Source organism: Castanea sativa, chromosome 12 (assembly GCF_040712315.1).
Source record: "Castanea sativa cultivar Marrone di Chiusa Pesio chromosome 12, ASM4071231v1".
NCBI classification, from domain to species: Eukaryota; Viridiplantae; Streptophyta; class Magnoliopsida; order Fagales; family Fagaceae; genus Castanea; species Castanea sativa.
This window is the reverse complement of record NC_134024.1, coordinates 736,695-755,820: the sequence shown is the minus strand read 5'-3', so window position 1 is coordinate 755,820 and position 19,126 is coordinate 736,695. Positions and strand designations below refer to the sequence as shown.

The window sequence follows — 19,126 nt, the reverse complement described above, 5'->3', positions numbered from 1 at the left end:
ATTTTTTTTCCCCTTCTATTATATCTAATTACATTCGGTCCACCATTTCAGTCAGTTTGGTCCACGTTGGTCCAGTTCGGTTTAATTCAGTTCATTTCAGCCTGAAGAGGTCTATTTCGTTATATTTGATCTATTTCAGTCCAATTTGGTCTACTTAAGTCCAGTGCGGTCCATTTTGTTCCATGGTTGGGAGGATGACAACATCATATAGATGTGCAAATTGTGCCTTCAGTTTCAGGACTCTCACAAAATGAATCAGATTAATTAAACATTACACCAAGTAAGAGTCACTCAAAAAGCACGATAGTCTAGTTACCTACTTAACATTGCTAAGATGCATTTTTTTAAAATCCAAAATTGTCACAAATATGAATGCCACCGATAAGCCCCCAAAGTTAAAAATAAAGCCATACAAACAAAACCACCCAATTGAGTGTATTTAGTATCCGCTATTTATAATCTCAGTCTACAACTACAAATGTTAAACAATTTTGTAATTGTACTATGCTTATGTAATATATTATAAACCTGGTTTAAAACATTACTATTATTATTATTATTTTTTTTTTTTTGTTCTAATAAGTATTACTGTTTACTCAAATTTTTTTTTATTTTAGTGATGACCTGGTTTAACATATAAGACAAGCAATTAAGTAAAATGCAAAGACTGGGGGAAAGCAATTAGGATAAAGTTGAGACGGAGTCACGGAAAGATGGTTGTTGTTCATCTTTCCATATATGTGTTGCTCATTATACAAACTCCACTACCACCTACAGTAATAAAACAAAAATCATTGCCACACACTCCCTCCATTTATTTGTTTTTTTGACAATCAAGGGTTTTTAGACCTCCTTAAATATTTGACTATTTTCTGGAATGTATGTAGTTCTTTTATTACACACACTAGATTATTACAAAAAGAAAATGCTGGAAAAAGATTTCGAACTTAAGATCTCTTGGATATCATGAAACCTTAAGAACCATTAGAACAACCTCTTAGAGTTCCCTCCATTTCAAAAACACATATAAGTGACGGCTACCTTAAATGTTTAAACTTTAAAGCAGTTCACATTGATCAGCTTCAAATCCACAGAATTTCATACATCATACAATTAAAGATGAAAATTCCACTAATAATTCATTCGTCCATGGATTGAAGTGAAGTTTCTAAACATGTAAATTGAGCTTAAGAAGTCAGCAAATAAGAAGTACATTACAATCTCGGACCCACATGAAGGTAAATAAATAAAGACCGATTTTCTTTCCATCAAATAGATTTGCTTTAGCTATGAAAGCCTCAAAGCCATTGAAATTTCCATAAAGGTCAACCACTGGCACTGGCTAAAAATGAAAGTTTTTTTTTTTTTTTTCATAAAAAAATAGTGTGAGAAAGTTTAATAATATTAAAGAAGTCTGTTTAGATTTTGACTTACCTCAAAATTGTAACACTTAAATTTATAATTTTCTTTATTTCTTAGCTAGAATATATATAAAATTAGTTACAGAATAAAAAAGAAGCTAATCTCCGTTTGGTACGTAAGAAATCGAAAGACCTACTAAGTTACTTGGAAAATTTGTCAAAAACCTACTAAGTTTTTTCTTCTCATTACGCCAGATTTTTCACTTTAGCATTACTTGAAAAAAAAAATTACATGAGAATACATATACATTTATGAAGCTTAATTCATATTGCATAGATCAACAAGCTCTCTTAATGTGATCATGTGCAAAGGCTTTGGCAAAGAGAATTTCCAATTTGAAAGCTTATGATAAACTTGTTCCATGGTCGGACGAGATTTTGGAATGGTGTTCAAACATGCCAGTGCTATCTTTGCAAGTAAAACCACCTTCTCTGCAACTCGATTTGTAGGATGAGCAAGGCGTTGATCCAAAACATCTTCTAGGAGGACATCATGGGCCAATGATGCAAATGGTGATGATAGAAAAGATGAGATCAAATCACTTGGATGCTTTCCCATAATCACTTCTAAGGTGACTACTCCAAAGCTGTAAACGTCGCACTTTTCACTTACTTTCATTGTGTATGCATGCTCTGAAATTTAAAGATATTTTTAAACATATGATTCGACTTTCCACATAATCTTTTGAGTGTGGTCCATGTACTACTTCTTAACTTTATGATGCACATTTGTAATATAGGCTAACATATATATTCATATAGAAATATAATAACTCTAAAAGGCAAATTTTAATAAACGCTCTTTCAAGGAAAACGATGCAAACTAAAATAGCATCAATAAGATTAAAGAAACATTTTTCACAATTGTTGAAGTAAAATATTGTGATTGGTGCTAATAAAAGTGATGTCAGCAGATCCATGTAAGAGTGATATTAATCACAACTTGCCATGTTAGCAATTGTGGGAAAACGTTGTTAAAAATTTAATACCCATAGCATTACTTAAATATATAACAAATATACCTGGAGCAGTGTATCCAAAGCTGCCAGCGAATGAAGTCCAATAAGATGTGTTAAAACTCAGAATTCTAGTTGTGCCAAAGTCAGAGACATGAGCTTCATATTCTGAATCTAGTAGAACATTCTTGCTTGATATGTCACGATGAATTATTGGACTTGAACAGTCATGATGCATATAAGATATAGCACTTGCCATACCTTTAATAACATTTACCCTTTTAACCCAATCGAAGTCCACTGCTAATTCATCATTGTTTAGAATCTTTTCCAAGCTCCCACCTTCCAAGAACTCATACACTAAAAGCAAGTGTCGTGGATGTGAGCAAAAACCATGAAGCTTCACAATGTTGCGGTGTCGCATTTCAGTTAAACTAAGTATCTCACTGGTGAATGCTTTTAGATTGGCCCCATTATCTTCTGATAGTGGATGAAATTTCTTCACAGCAACAACTTGACCTGTAGGCAATTCTGCCTTATAAACAATTCCATATCCACCTACACCAATACAATGTTTGTCATCAAAATCCTCTGTTGCTTCAATAATGCTTTGATAAACCATTTTCCCATCATAACTCCATACTGCAAACATATTTTGATGTTCTGCTTCCTTTGGCTTATTTTCTATCTTTGCTCTTCTTGAGTGAAAAGATGATGTAATTCCAACAACGATAAATATAAGATAGACAACACCTGAAAGAACTAAGACCAGTTCCATAACTTTTGTCCATTTTTTAACATAAGGATTGTGGTTGGATGTAGAGGGGCAAGCCTTCAAACCAATGGCATTGCCACACAAGTCCTTGTTATTTCTAAATGCTTCTACAGGAGCCTCATGAAATGCTTTAGTATTTGGAATAGGACCCCCTAGTTGATTATAGGACAAATCAATGGAAGTCAAACTTAACATTTGATCAAAACTGGATGGAATAAAGCCAGAAAGCACATTGTGGGAAAGATTCAAAATTTCTAATGTTTTCAAATTTCCAAGTTGTTGTGGTATCTCTCCCATTAGAAAATTTTGGCTAAGATCAAGATATTGGAGAAATTGCAAATTGCCAATTTGAAGTGGAATACATTTTCTTAAGTGATTGTCGCTCAAATTCAAGACCCACAATTTTTTACAATTCCCTAGTTCGGGAATTAAGCCACTTAGACTATTTTTAGCAAGATTAAGCCGCTCTAGATTTGATAGCATCCCAAAATTGTAAGGGATGTGCCCAGAAAGTTTGTTATTGTCTAGATAAAGGTCTACCAAAAGCATTAGCTTACCCAATTCCTTAGGGATCTCTCCATCTAGTTTATTTGAGGAGAGGTTGAGCACATGTAATTGAGTTGCTTCTCCAAGCTTTGGAGATATTCTACCTGAAATATATTGTTAGAGATTTTCAAACTTGTCAAGTTTTGACATTGCCCCCAATTAGTTGAAAGCTCACCAAAAAATTTGTTATAGCTCAACTCCATGTATACTAAGCGGGGGTATACACCAAAGCTTTCTCCTATATTTCCAGTAAGTTGATTTGCTTGAAGTCGGACTCTGACAAGGCTAGAGCAGTTTCTCAAGGATTTTGGTATTGGACCATTAAAATGATTATCATTTGCGGTGAAATTCTCAAGCAATCCATTAGCGCACACATTTTCTGGCAAATGACCCGTCAATTGATTGTTCGATAAAGCTAAATTCTTCAATTGTGTGAGGTTGTTCATTTCAAAAAGAATAGGACCACTTAACTTATTCATGAACAATTTTAAAGTAGTTAGTTTGGCTAAGTTTTCAAAAGAAGTTGGGATGGTACTTGTAAGATTGTTTGATGATAAGTCAAGGATACTCAAAGAAGCAATCATTCCTAATTCTTGAGGGATGGAACCAGAAAGTTGGTTCTGGTCAAGATGTAGAATGGTTAGACTGCTTAAGTTTCCAAGAGAAGTAGGGATGACACCAATGAGATTGTTTAATGATAACTTAAGGCGACTCAAGGAACTTAGCATTGCTAATTCTTGAGGAATGGGTCCCAAAAGCTGGTTCTCATCAAGATGCAGAATGGTTAGGTTGCTTAAGTTTCCAAGAAAAGGAGGGATGCCATCTATGAGATAGTTTGATGATAACTGAAGATCACTTAGAAAACTTAGCTTTCCTAATTCTTGAGGGATGAGACCAGAAAGTTGGTTCTTATCAAGATATAGATTGGTTAGTTTGCTTAAGTTTCCAATAAAAGTAGGGATGGGACCAATTAGATTATTTGATGATAACTCAAGGTCACTTAGAGAACTTAGCATTCCTAATTTTTTTGGGATGGGACCAGATAGTTGGTTTTCATAAAGATATAGAGCGGTTAGTTTGCTTAAGTTTCCAAGAAATGTAGGGATGACACCTGTGAGATTGTTTGATGATAAAGCAAGGTCACTCAGAGAACTTAGCATTCCTAATTCTTGAGAGATGGGACCAAAAAATTGGTTCTCATCAAGATATAGAGTGGTTAGTTTGCTTAAGTTTCCAAGAAACCCAGGGATGACACCAATGAGATTGTTTGACGATAACTCAAGGTCATTCAAAGAACTTAGCATTCCTAATTCTTGAGGGATGGAACCAGAAAGTTGGTTACCATAAAGATATAGAATGGTTAGATTGCTTAACTTTCCAAGAGAAGTAGGGATGACACCTATGAGATTGTTGGATGATAAATAAAGTTCTCTAAGAGTACTTAACTCTCCTATTTCAAATGGAATTCTCTCAGTGAGTTGATTATCAGAAAGGTAAAGAACAGAGAGTTTAGAGAGGTGACCAATACTTGAGGGGATGGTTCCAAATAGTGAGTTGTAAGAGAGGTCAAGACTAAGTAGATTAGGGAAGGATTGAAAGCTGAGATTGTGAAGCGTACCTTTCAAACCGTATCTTGAAAGGTTTAGATGGGTGACACTCCTAGATTGGTCGCAATTTAATCCAACCCAATTGCAAGGAGTGCTTCCAGCCCAAGAGGACAAGAGATACTGGCTTTTGTTGTGAAGGCTGGCTTTCCATTTTAGAAGAGCCTTCGCTTCCTTTCTTTCTTCTACTACCTTAGCCTTATTATTAGCGTAAACAGAGGGAGAAGCTTTGGAAGAGACAAAAGTAGTGGATGAGCAAATCAATTCAAGGATGATGGTAACAAGGAGGAAGAAGACGAGAGATGAAATGAATTGATTGAAGAGCAGTTTTTTTGAAAGGGACATTATTATGTTGGTGGGTGAGGGATGACTTTTACTCCGAAACGATGAAGATTGCTTGGAGTTGTGGATGAATTACTTCAAACGGATTGAGAGGCATTTATAGAAGGAATGGAATATTTGGTTGGAGAGATCTGGTGATTTTATGACTTTTAGTGTGTGGTTTTGATCACATGACCATTAAATCAACTAAATTGGTCATGTGAATATTCAATTACCGACTCAAAAGCCTGATTTACCCGATGAAGGGGCTTTGGATCCACCCTCATCCCCATATGCATGAGCCAATCGCACTGACCCGTGCATCATTTGAGACCGGATAAATCCCCAACTAAAGGTCGAACCTAGGCTGTTTGGATTTACAATTCGGGTGACCACTACGGCAACCTGGGACCTAAATTAGTTCCATCAATATTGTCTCATGGTTCATTCGGATTGGTTTTCAAAATCTTAAACCTGATCTGTTGGGATTGGATTTAAAGTTGATAAAAATTTTATACAGCTCGAGTTAGTCATTGTGTTGAGAGTCTCGAGACTTGAGAGATATAACCCTTCTCATTTATTATTGCTACTGTCTACTGAATTAGCCGTTACAATCTTGGTGAGCATGTCATGAATAAGGAATGATGAGGAAAAAGATGGCAACCGTGGCAATTGTTTAAAGAGATAGCATATTGGCGCTAGATCTGTAAGTACATGTTAACCTGCAATTTACAAGGCAAAACTTGAAGATAGAGGCAGGCTTTCAGAGCTCTATGTCTGTGGAGGGTTTGGTGTGCAAGCCCAAAACGACCAAACATACTGGATTTGATTGCCGAGTACAAATGAGCTAAGGTCGGTAACTTGATCTACTTCGATACATGTTGGGTGTTGACTTCCCAACCCGACTTAATCAATTCAGGTGATGGGGTTATATGTAACATGATCATATCAAACCGATGATTAGCTCTATATAGATGGTTATTTCAATTGCCATATAATTGAGTGGAAGAACTTAATTTTCTTACAAATCGGGCTGTAGAAAATTATAATCCTAGAAATTAGTTTAGAGGAATCTTTTTCAACTCATTAAATGATAGTCCATTTTATCATTTTTTTGGCTAAGATGATTGTTAGTAAGTCTTACTTGTCACTAATAGAGTAATAGGTCATGATCTTAGTGGCCGTTCAATTGCTTTGTTAACTAACTGACCGTGACCCTCGTGCAGTCTTGTCGTGATAGTCAGTTTTTTTGGCTAAGATGATTGTTGGTAAGTCTTACTTGTCACTAATAGAGTAATAGGTCATGATCTTAGTGGCCGTTCAATTGCTTTGTTAACTAACTGACCGTGACTATCGTGCAGTCTTGTCGTGATAATCATTCTACAAGTATAAAGTTCTTGTGAAATGTGGGTGATAGTTGTGGTTCAAATCTCTAAGAATGAGTTTCATACATGCATTTATACTTCAATTAGGTTATGGTAGAATTTTTATCTTATATAATAAAAATAAAACCTAACTAGCCGTGCATTAGAGAGAGGCATCATGTCAGATTTGAAGAATGTGGAAGTCATGGCCTAAAATATAGAAACAGCATTGACTTAATTGTCCTACTATTGCTTATTTATGTTAACCGTACTAAGAAATTGAGAGCAAATTGTGTGAAGACGTTAACCTACAGTTGGAGTGCATCTTTAGCTAATGTATGTGTGTGAGAGGCCCGGTCTAGATCTCTCAAAAGTCAAAAGAGGATTTGTGGAATATTATTTGGGTTTATTGATTTGTGGAGTTGTCACTTATTTTTATTTGTACAAAAAATAAGAAATAACCAACTTTTTGATTTACAACCATAGTGTTATCTTGCTTGGCCTCATGTATTCATCTTGCCTTTTTCCAAGATTAAATTATAGTTGCAAAATAGGTTTCTATAATATGGTCATGAAACATGGATGATCATCCATGTTGCTTTACAACCATAGTGTTATTTTAGTAGGCATATATGCAGGGATGAAGCCAAGATTTCAATTGGGGGGGGGGGGGGGGGGGTTGTAAAGTATGAACCAATTAAGTCTTGAAAGTCAAAATAAACATCCATTTAGGGTTTGTTTTGGATCCGCTTATTTTGTTGAAACTGAAATTTTTTTGCTAAAAGTACTGTAAATAAAGGTAAAAGTTAGCTGAAATAGTACAGTGGTACTCATAAATAGTATTAAAAAGTGCAGTGAGATCCATGAATAATAGCAAAAATAAACTAAATGGTAAAATAAGCTGACATTTTAGTTTGGAGCCAAACATCTACTTAATATTAACAAAATAGTCTCCTAATGCATTGTAATGTTATTATCTATTAAAATGAAACTTAACGCCCTTTTGAATTTCAAGAATCATCTAAGATTGATTTTGAATAAAATTTCACAATAATTTCCTTATGAAATCAAAGTGCCCTTTAAATGAAAAATAAATAAATTATAATCTTGTTTTATGTCAAGTGCTCAATGCACTGAGACAGATCACAAACTTGAACCAAAAAAAAATAAAAAATTAGTGGACCACTAAATGAAATAGATAAAATAAAATGAAATTTTAAGCTATGTATTTAAAAAGAGTCCTTCTTGTGCCACAAAAAATGGCATAAGATTTATCCATTTAAAAAATACTGATTCCAACCCACCCACCTATAAATGATTAATTATATATTTGTAAGTTCTCATTGTGTTCATGACTCTATGTGTATTAGCCATTGAACTATGTCTAGGCAATATTATCTCTCTATTTGATTGGTTTATGATAAGGAGACAAACAGCTCGGGTGCTCGGGTCAAAAACGAAATTATTTTAACCAAAAAAAAAAAACTAATTATTATTGCTAATTAAAAAAAAGAAAAAAAAAACCAAAGTCAAAGTCAAAATAAAAAAAACAAGAAAAAACAAGGGAGGAATATTTTTTTAGTAAGCCTAACAATGAGTCAATGACATAGTGCTCTATACACGGAGACTTTGACCACAAAGTTGAGCAAAAAAAAAAAAAATATATATATATATATATATATATATATATATATATATATATATATATATATATGGTGGACCACTAAATGAAATATATAAAACAAAAACAAAGTTTTAAGCTATGAATTAAAAAAAAAAAAAAAAAAAAAAAAAAGGATTCCAACCCACCCACCAATAATAACTAATTAAGCTAAATTGCAAATTAAACTCCTAAAGTTTGATGGTATTTGAATTTTACACTCTAAAGTTTCAGAATTTGAATTTTACCCCTTGAAGTTTAAGGGTATTTGAATTTTATATTCTGAAATTTCAGAATTTAGATTTTAGTCCTTAAAGTGTGGGGGTGTTTAGATTTTAAACTCAAAAATTTTGAAATTTTAGGGTGTGAAATTCAAACACTCTAAAACTTTAAGGAGTATAATCCAAGCACCCCCAAACTTTAAGCGGTAAAATTCAAATTATGAAATGTCAAGGTGTCAAATCCAAATATTCCAAAACTTTAGTAGGTAAAATCTAAACAAATTTCAGGGTGTAAAATTTAAATACCTTCAAACTTTAAGAGTATAATTTGCAATTTAGCCTACTAATTAATATTTATAAGGTCTCATTGTGTCTATGTGTATTAGCCATTGAATAGTGTCTAGGCAGTATTATCTCTCTATTCGATTAGTTTATGATAAGTAGACATGGCAAATGGGTCTTAGGCAATATCATCTCTCTATTCGATTGGTTTATGATAAGTTGACGTGGCAAACATGTTAGAAATGGGTTGATTCAATCAGGTTATGGGTTGGATCATATTGGGTGCAAGTCGACCCATATTTTTCACATGTTTTTTTAATTTTTGAAAACATGTATTTGCGACTTGATAACTCATGCAACAAATTGCTTAGAGTCGAATGCATTAATTTGGATTCACCTATGTCAAAAAGAGTTCAAATAAACAAATTGATACTTGTTCACTAATAATAAAATTAAACAAATCCCAACATTGCTAAGCAAAACAAAATAGCACATGTAAGGACTTATGTAAGACCCTCAACCTAGAGAGTATGGATAATGGCCCAACGAGCTCAAATCAATGCATTTGTTAGAGAGTGGATCTTATAGGGAAGAAACTCAGTAAGTTAAACACAGGTCTTGATAGATTGGAGTCATATAAGAAAGATAAGAAAATACAATTTGAATGGAATTATGCTCCTTGGTCAAGTCTGAGAAGGGAGTATTCTTATATCAACTCAAGGCTTTTCTTTTAAGTACAAAAAGTTCTCTCTTTTTCTCTATCATTCTATGCCCCCATTTCTCATGGAGGCCTTTCCTTATATAGTCCTATTCTTCTTAATCGCAGCCTTTCACCTGTTAACTATGTAGATGATCTCTTGGATGCTTGTCCTATCAGAACCTTCCTAGGAATTTTGTGTGTAGCTGTAACGTTGAATATTACTGTTCAGACGTCATTTCCACATAAATGCGGCCAGTTGGTTAAGTGCAAAACATGTAATGTGGTGGTAGCAGCCTTCTTCTAATATATTTCTTAGTTCATTGTTGACTCATTTCTCTGAAACTTATTTTCCAAAGTATGGTTGCCTCTTACACAGTATTCTCTATGTGGCCGGGCTCCAGCTTCCCACAACGCCTCTCGAGGAAGTTTGGCTCCTCGGTAGACATCACTTGTTCGTTGTTATTGACCCTTGTCCTCGGTCCATTAACCCACATGCTTACCTTATTACCTTACTATTCGATCATCCTCGGGTTCCTTTGCATCCTCGGGCTCCTTTGCATTCTCGGGCACGACCCACAGCCCAATACTCCTACTCGACTCTTTCATTCCCACAACACAAACACAAATGAGTCTTGTCTATGCTTTGAAAATATAATTAAAACAAACACACAAGTTTCACTTCCACACACTATTAACATCCCAAACTAGAGAACAAAATTACAAATACCTATTGAATTACTAATTTGACCAAAAAAAAAAACCAGGTAAGAAATTTACAATCTTAAAACCCCATTTCATAATCTAATATCTTGAAAAATATCAAAAAACCGATATGCATGGTGTGTTCCAATCAGGACCAACGAAATTCTACATTTTTTTTTAATTTTTTAATTTTAGACTAACTAGATATAGTTTCTTTAAAAAAGAAAAGAAAAAAAGAGACTAATTAATTAGATATAGAAGGGAAAAAAGTAGAAGAAGAAACAAATAATGGTCCATGCCATTTAAGTATTCTTAAATTCCTTACATATCTACCGTTATTTATTTACACGTTTTAAATTATTTTAGACTAATCATATATAGAAAGAAAAGGAAAAAGAAAAAGAAAAAAGGAAGAAACAAATAATGATTCATACCATTTGGCATTTGGTATGGCATATTATTTGCTATAAACTTCGTTAGTATAAATTTACAATAAAAAGATATGTATATCGATGTTGCTATAAATCAATTAAAAAGCCTCATTTGTTATTTTTATTAAAAAAATAGAGAAAATGGATTAGCATCTGCTAAATTTATTTAAAGAAATTGCATCTAAAATGGAAATAGAAACTGCTTAATTAAAAGATAGGGTGAGACTAAGAATTTTAGCCATGAGATAAGGGTCATTACTGCATGGTAGCTTGGGCAGTTAAAATTTAGTAGTTGGACAAGCATATAATTTGCTAATAGGCTTGGTGACAAAGTTGGTTAGTTATTTATTTATTAATTAATATAATGAAACTAACCCTATTGGCATTGAGCAATTAGGACAGGAACCATAAACATAATAGGTTAGTGCCTAGACAGGACCATTTCCTCCAGGAAAACCAATATCAGATTCTTCTTGCTGAAACATCACCAGAAGGGAGGGAAAATTAATAGGCAGACAATCAGATTGAATTTGATAACAAACCATCCTCATTAATGGAAGATCATGATCTAAAAGAAACAAAGTGCCTCAGAATTTAATTTATATTGAGAAGCCTGCGTTTCATTGCAGTTAGTCATTCCTTCCATTCCTTAAGTCAAAATGAAATATATGAACTCAAGCGCCAAAACTGGAAAAGAATGAATAACTGCCAAATTTGTATGACATCAAAATTCTAACACCAATCGACCCATCAAAATGCCTCAAGAGGGAAAATGAAAAGAGTAATACTACAAACACAATTTTTTCAAAACAGTTCAATTAGTAAATTTGTATTTGTTCTCATTTGAGTCAATTATTAATATCGCTTTTCTACCCATCTACGCTTCTTTATTTTATCATGTAGTGCTATTTTATAGATGATACATTAAAAAAAAAAATCAAAAATTACTATTTTTTATTTATTTAATTAACATATAACAATTTACAAGACAGATGCTCATGCAATTTCAATCGTTATCCACTAATTGGGCAAAGCTAAATCCTTTATCTTGTTCTACTTAAAATCCTTTAAAACATCCTGTATCATAAGCCACGGAATGGAAATAAGTCAGCATTGTGGAAGAATAATAAAAATTGGCTAGCTTCAGAATTTAGAATCGTTAGCAAGTGAAACAATTCCATTTTCCCCAGCTCCTAATATAGTGAAATATACCAAAATTTTGCCTTGTTCCCAATTTTGGGTTCAGCAACATGAGTGTATGTACCCCCATAAGCTCAATAATACTTATGCAATGGCATTGTATAGGTGACGACGTTTTAATAGTTGGGAGGACTACTTCAGCAATCCTCCCAATAACCTAATAATTTCTCTAAGATAAGGGTCATTCAGTCAGTTAAAATTTATAACTCACACAAGTTTATGCAAGAAGAAGAAAAAATAGCAAGTAAATTGAAGAGCTAGTGTGTATAGAACTAACTGAAACAATAGAAAACAATTAATTGGGATGAAATATGTATTGTCCATTGTTTACATAAGCTGCTAAATTGCATACAACACAAAGAGGATGAGCAAATCCTTGAATGAACTAGTGGCAATCTTCCAACAATCTGCCACTAGGCATCATTGAGTTCAATCTTTTACATTTTGTTACAAGCAATTAACAACCAAAGTCTTGAGTATTAATTTGAACAATAAGCAAATGCTCTAAATAATACGTTGAATTAGAACTCCAAATAGAAAATGGAACCCTTTTGAAGCAAACAAAGCAAACTCATAATTTCCTCAGCATGATTCTGCCATGGGTAAAAAAGGGGAAAAAAAAAAAACAAAGATATGGTAAATTTCGTGAAAGTTTGACTTAGAAAGATTAATGTCAGTTCCAAAAAATTAAGCCATTACAAAGTGAAATAACAAATAGAATTAAGAGGCTTTACCTTTCTAAATGAATCAGGAGATTCAGGACAAGCCTTCATGAAACATCTCCAGATACTACCTCATATAGATCTTTGGGATGTGCTGCACCTTTGCAAAATCCACACTACCTTCTCCCAAGTTGATGCGATTTTTAAGTTGCATTGAGACTGACTCCAAAATCAGTTCTTGGAGATTTTCAAGGTATTCAATGCCCTTAGGCACTGTCTCTAACTCCATGCAGTCAGCAATATATAGGGATTGCACTTTTGGCATCACACTCTCTCTTATTATTATCTCATTCAACTCAGGGAAATTACGAATCGTCAAACTTGTAAGCTTAGGAAAGCCTGTATGGAAAACCATTTGGTTCCCACTATAGGCATTGTTAAGTGAAAGACGTACCAAATTTGGCAAAGCAGCAATCTGAGAGAGTACATCTTCTTCCAACCTTGACCAATGTAGATACAAAAATGTAAGTTTTTCAAGTGAAGAAAACCATTGTGGCACATTCTCTAATTTTCCAACCAAAACAAGAGATTGAAGGTTGCGAGGAGGAGATGAGAGTGCATCCATCCGAAGAGTTTCCTCCTCATTCGTTACCATGATTAACAAGTGGCGAAGTAGAGTCATGCCTTGGATTGAATCACACAAATCTGTCTCATCTGCTGCTTTCACATTTGAAATACCAAGGCTGGTAAGTTGGGTCATGCTTCGAATCTGTCTTATCAAGTCATCTCTTGCTTCAATAACAGAGACAGATTGCAAATTCGTTAGCCTACAAATTTTTGATGGTACTTGCACCCCATTAACAATTCTGAAATCATTTGAATTTCTATTGTGGCTATGCATAATTAGATATTGCAAGTTCTTCAACTTTCCTATTTTGCGAGGAAGGGCCTTTATCCTTGTGTCACTGATGTCCAAGGATTGAAGGTTAAGGAGCCTGGATATAGATTTTGGAAGCTCTTTAATTGAAGTTCCCTTTAAATTCAAGTACCTTAAGTTGAATAAATTGACTACTTTATTAGGCAATTCATCAATTTCAGCACCTGCCCAATCGAGGACCCTAAGCATTTCAATTCCGGAAGGTAATGTTTTCAACTTGTTAAAAACAAGAAAAGAACGAAGCTTTGACACACCAAAAAATGATCTGAGTTCTTTATTAGTGTAAATTGAAATGCGGCGTGCTTTGCATTCTGCCATTTCTTCTCCTCCGTTACGTACCACACCGAAGTTTTCTTTTTTTGATATTGATAAAGCAAGATCCCGCATAACATCATGCATCTTAAATGCTTTTGGCCTTCCAAATTCATTCCTCCTTACAACTTGAAGCATGTTTCGGAAAACAAGTTTTTCAAGATAACTCTCTGCTACTTCTTCTGGAGTAGACCCTTCAACTTGTTCAATAAATCCTTCTGCAAACCATAGCTTCATTAGCCTCTTTCTTCTAATCATATAATCTTCTGGGAAAAAGGAACAATATAAGAAACAATGCTTCAAATGATGTGACAAATCTTTGAAACTAAGTAACAATATACTATTCACTCCTTGTAGCTTAGGATTGTTACTAAGATTCCAATTCAAACTGTTGCGAATTTCATTCCATTGAGAAATATTCTTGGAGTACATAAGACTTCCGAAAGCCACTATTGCAAGAGGTAGACCTTCGCATCTCTCCACAAGTTCTTGAGCCAACAATTCATACTCCGGTGGACAACATCCATTTGGACTACTTGAGAATGCTTTCTTGCAAAAGAGTATCCACGCCTCTTCCTTTTCAATCAACTCAATACGATGAATATGGATTTTACCCCAAAAATGATAGCTAGCTACATCTTCATTTCGAGTCGTAACAATGATTCTGCTCCCAGGACAACCATCTGGAAGTGGCGCCTTTAATAAATCTAAGAGGTTTGTGTCCCAAACATCATCTATCACAAGTAGATACTTTTTCTTCTCTAAGTAGCTTATCAACCTTTCTGATAATGCTCTGTACTCAATGGAACTCAAGTCCTCTGGATAGACTTGATTAGAATTCTTCCATGATGTGTCGAATTCTTTAATCATGCTCCTCAACAAGTCTTCTGTGTCATATAATTGGGAAACAGTGATCCATGCATAGCAGTCAAAATGTCTCTTTACATCATCATTGTTGTAGATGTTGGCAACTAGTGTGGTTTTGCCTGATCCTCCCATCCCAACTACTGAAATGACAGTTCGTTCTGGCTTGCCATCCATCAATGGACCCATTAACAAAATTCTTTTATCCTTTATCCCTACAAGTTCATCTTCTTTAAGAAAAAGATGTGTTTCAGCATGATGCAAGTTCGGTCTGTGATTATAGTTAGAACTTGAGCCCGCCAAATTATGATCAATAACATATCGCTTTATATCCGGAATGGCCTGGATTTTGTTCTTGATTATTTGTAACTTGCTGGCGGTTTTATGCCTCTCCCATAGATTTTTTGGAAAGTAATTGGTGTGGCATAGGAACCTCGCAGATCGACCACCAATTCGTTCTCTACTGATTTGATACATGAACTTATCAATAACGTCTTCAACATCATATGCTATGTCTGTCACAGTTGCCAACCAAGCTTTCTCTCCTTCACTGCCTGCCCCCTTTTTATCAGAATCTATTAAGACAGATTGCATGATTATCAACTCGTTCTTGACATCTTCAATAGCATTACTAACCTTCCATAACAACGAAGCTTCAGTTGAAAGGGTTGAAAGGGTTAATGCGATACTTCTAATTAAGAGTTCCAATACAGCTATGTACATTTTTAACTTCAAAGTCCTTTCTGGTCTGGACACTAAGTTTTTTGCTCCCCTTCTTCCACTTTAACCACACCAGAGAGAGAGAGTGTGTGTGTAATGCTTTGACTTGTTACTGACCGATCCTACACAGAAAGAACAGAGGTGAGGATATAATGCATGCATAAGGTATTCTAATTCTCAAAAAGCAGTGTAGCAGTACAACACATGATTAGTGGGGCATAAAATACACACGTATAAATATAACGAAGGTAGTGTCATCAAATTTTCTATTAGCGAAAATCATATGTCTAGAAGATTTAAATCTAACAAATCAATATTTTTTAGGTAACAAATAAAACATCCTCAAAGCTTCCGTCGTCAAATAATAATTTCCATTAGACATGCAGCCATGCATGCCATCTAGAGAGGAGGAGGCCGAACTAGCCCGTAGCAATAAAGAGGTTAAAGACATCAGCCATGCCGAGTTCAATGGCAGGACTCGGTCAAGTTCTCCGCCACCTGAATACCAGTATTCCAAAACCACTACCAATAGTCACACCGCTTCTTCTTGGTTTTCAGGTCTAGCTGAAAACTCACCTCCCTATCATCCTTTCCACCTTTTTCTTCTGTCCATGATTCCAACCAAACAAACAACCCCTCTTTTGAATTCTCAGCGTCGTCTAAAGCTGAGAAAATCAGTAAGAATGGAAGGACTGAAAAGCGGAGCTTCGAAGGTCTCTATCTCGGCAACAAGGAATTGCTTTAGGTAAGTGAGGTACCGATTTAAGCTTAGGATGGAAGGTGTAATGAGCTTACCCTTATCATGTTTAAAGGGAAGCACAAAGGTGGTACCACCAAAGGTGATGCCAAAGAAAAAATGGAAGCTTTGTTCCCTTCACTGCACTCAGACAGTAAAGAGGAAAGCATTGAAGATGACTAGATGGTATTAGAAAAGGGAAGTGGGGCCCTTCCATCCTTCTAAAGTGTGCTCCACGCCTCACTTCTCCAATTCGTCATGAATTTGCTAATTTGGAACAGCAGGGGTGCCCTGAAGCCTAATTTTCAAGGGCATATCTGTGATTTAGTGCAACAGCACGACCTAGCCATTTTTGTGGTGATGGAGACCAAGCTAGGTGGTGACAGAGCTAAGGCAATTACTGACAAGTTACCGATGGATGGGGCCATTCATACAGAGACCATTGGTTACTCTAGCGGATTATGGTTACTATGGAATTTATGTAAAGTGGACGTGGAATCGTTGGCCAAAACAGAGCAGGAAATTCACATTGAAGTCAAGGTACGATCCTCTAGCCTCTCTTGGATTTTCTCTGCTATATATGCTAGTCCTAGGAGTGAGGAGAGATGCATTCTGTGGGAGAATCTAGCCAAAGTTGTGGACCTACACAGCTTGCCGTGGATAATGGCTGGAAATTTTAATGAGCCTCTAGTTGAGGAAGATAAATTTGGGAGTAGAGGTATTAGTGTTAATAGGTCTCTGGCTTTTAAGGATTGTCTGGATAGATGCAGCATGGTGGATATGGGGTCTTCGGGTCCGAGGTTCACTTGGACTAATAAGAGAGACATTAACAATTTAATTTTGGAAAGAATATACAGATTCTTTATGAACCCGAGTTGGTGTGTCCTTTACCCTGATGCTAGAGTTACTCACCTCCCTAGATGCCACTTTGATCACTGCCCGGTTCTTATGGAAGCCCTTCTTGCCAGATCAGTGAACCTCACCAGGCCATTCAAATTCCAAGAGTTTTGGTTATCTAACATATCCTTCCCCTCCATTGTCTCTAAGGTCTGGAGCAGAAATAGGAATTTAGTTGAGGTTGTTGAAAGCTTCTCAAGGGAAGCAACAACATGGAATAGAAACCATTTTAGCAACATACACCAGATAAAAAAGAAGAATTATGACCAGAATTTATGGTGTCCAAAAGGCATTATCTAACAATCCAAGTAGCTCTTTGATCAACCTAGGAAATCATCTTCAACAAGATCTAGAGATCATCTTGGACTAAGAACGTGACTTGTGGATGTTGAAATCTAGACTGGACTGGATGATCCAAGGGGATCTGAATACCTCTTTTTACCATATGTCTACTCTTGCCCATAGGAAAAGGAACCACATTGCCTCAGTTAAAGATGACAAGGAGATGTAGATAACAGAGGAAAGGGAAGTTATGGAGTACTTTAGGTAAGGTTTTTAAAGACTACTACACCACCACACAAGAGGAAGTCTCTTGGAAACCACCTCGCTTTGACCAATGGCATGTGCATCTCTCAAATGAAGCAAAGCAGTCCTTGGATGCTATGATCTCCACAGAAGAAATTAAAGAGGCACTTTGGTCTATGAAACCTTATAAGGCTCCAAGTCCGGATGGGCTTCATGCAGGTTTTTTCCAAAGATTTTGGCTCATTGTGGGGGATTTGGTGAGGGAGGAAGTTGAAAGAGTTTTCATTTAGAGGAAAATTTCGAAGTACCTCAGCAAAACGCATATTGTTCTCATCCCGAAGATCCAAGGACCGAAAATTATCGGGAACTATAAACCTATTAGTCTTTGCAACTCAGTCTATAAGATCATTACCAAGATCATAGTTGCCAGAATCAGACTGCATTTGGACACTCTTGTTTTGCCCTACCAAACGGCCTTTATTCCAAGAAGGAGAGGAGTTGACAATGTTATTCTAGTCCAAGAGTTAATTTATACAATTGGAAGAGCTAAGGGGAAAAAAGGAATCATGGCCATCAAGATCAACCTTGAAAAGGCTTATGACAGGATTGAGTGGAGCTTCATCAGAGAAATTCTCATTAATTTCAACTTCTCAGATGATCTCATTGACATTATCATGAGCTACGTGACCTCGGTGTCCACCTCCCTTCTATTCAACGGGGGCTGCTTTGAATCTTTAAGCCCTCAAGAGGTATTAGACAAGGCGATTCCCTTTCCCCTTATCTCTTCATTGCATGGAGTTTTTGGGTTATTTAATTGAGATAAGATGTGCTGCCAAACTTTGGATCCCTATCAAAGCGTCTAGAAGTGGCCTGGCCTTCTCCCTTCTCTTTTTTGTAGACGATCTAGTACTCTTTGCTAAGGTAGATCTGGAAAATTGTGCTGCCATTAATTCTGTGCTCCAAGATTTTTGTGCAAGATTAGGGAAAAAAGTGAGTGAAGCCAAGTCCCGTGTCTTCTTTTCTCCTAATGTTGACTTGGACCAAAGAAAAACGCTCACTGATATCCTGGGGTTTAACTCCACCACCAACCTTAGCAAGTATCTAGGTTTCCTTTTAAAACATTCAGGGAGGCAAAGACACGATTTCAACTTTGTGGAAGGCCAACTTACTCTCCATGGTTGGCAGAATGGTCCTCGTCCAAGCTTCATCCTCGGCCACCCCCAGTTATGTGATGCAAAGTAACTTGCTGCCCAACAAGGTATTGGAAGGCATTAATAGAGTTAATAGAAA

General features: G+C 35.7%; 1 protein-coding gene and 1 pseudogene across 1 annotated transcript; both read right to left on the bottom strand.

Annotated features, from left to right (window-relative positions):
• Positions 1 to 1,680: 1,680 nt before the first annotated feature.
• Positions 1,681 to 5,647, bottom strand: LOC142618627 (uncharacterized; annotated as a pseudogene).
• A 7,325-nt stretch (positions 5,648 to 12,972) lies between these two features.
• LOC142619429 (disease resistance protein RPM1-like) lies at positions 12,973 to 15,681 on the bottom strand. Its single transcript, XM_075792525.1, has one exon. It carries the CDS (start codon positions 15,679 to 15,681, stop codon positions 12,973 to 12,975), a length of 2,709 nt encoding a protein of 902 aa, XP_075648640.1.
• Positions 15,682 to 19,126: the final 3,445 nt, after the last annotated feature.

What these genes read in the sequence shown, in the direction of transcription:
- LOC142619429 (XM_075792525.1), bottom strand. Translation starts at nt 15,681, where the DNA reads ATGTACATAGCTGTATTGGAACTCTTAATTAGAAGTATCGCATTAACC.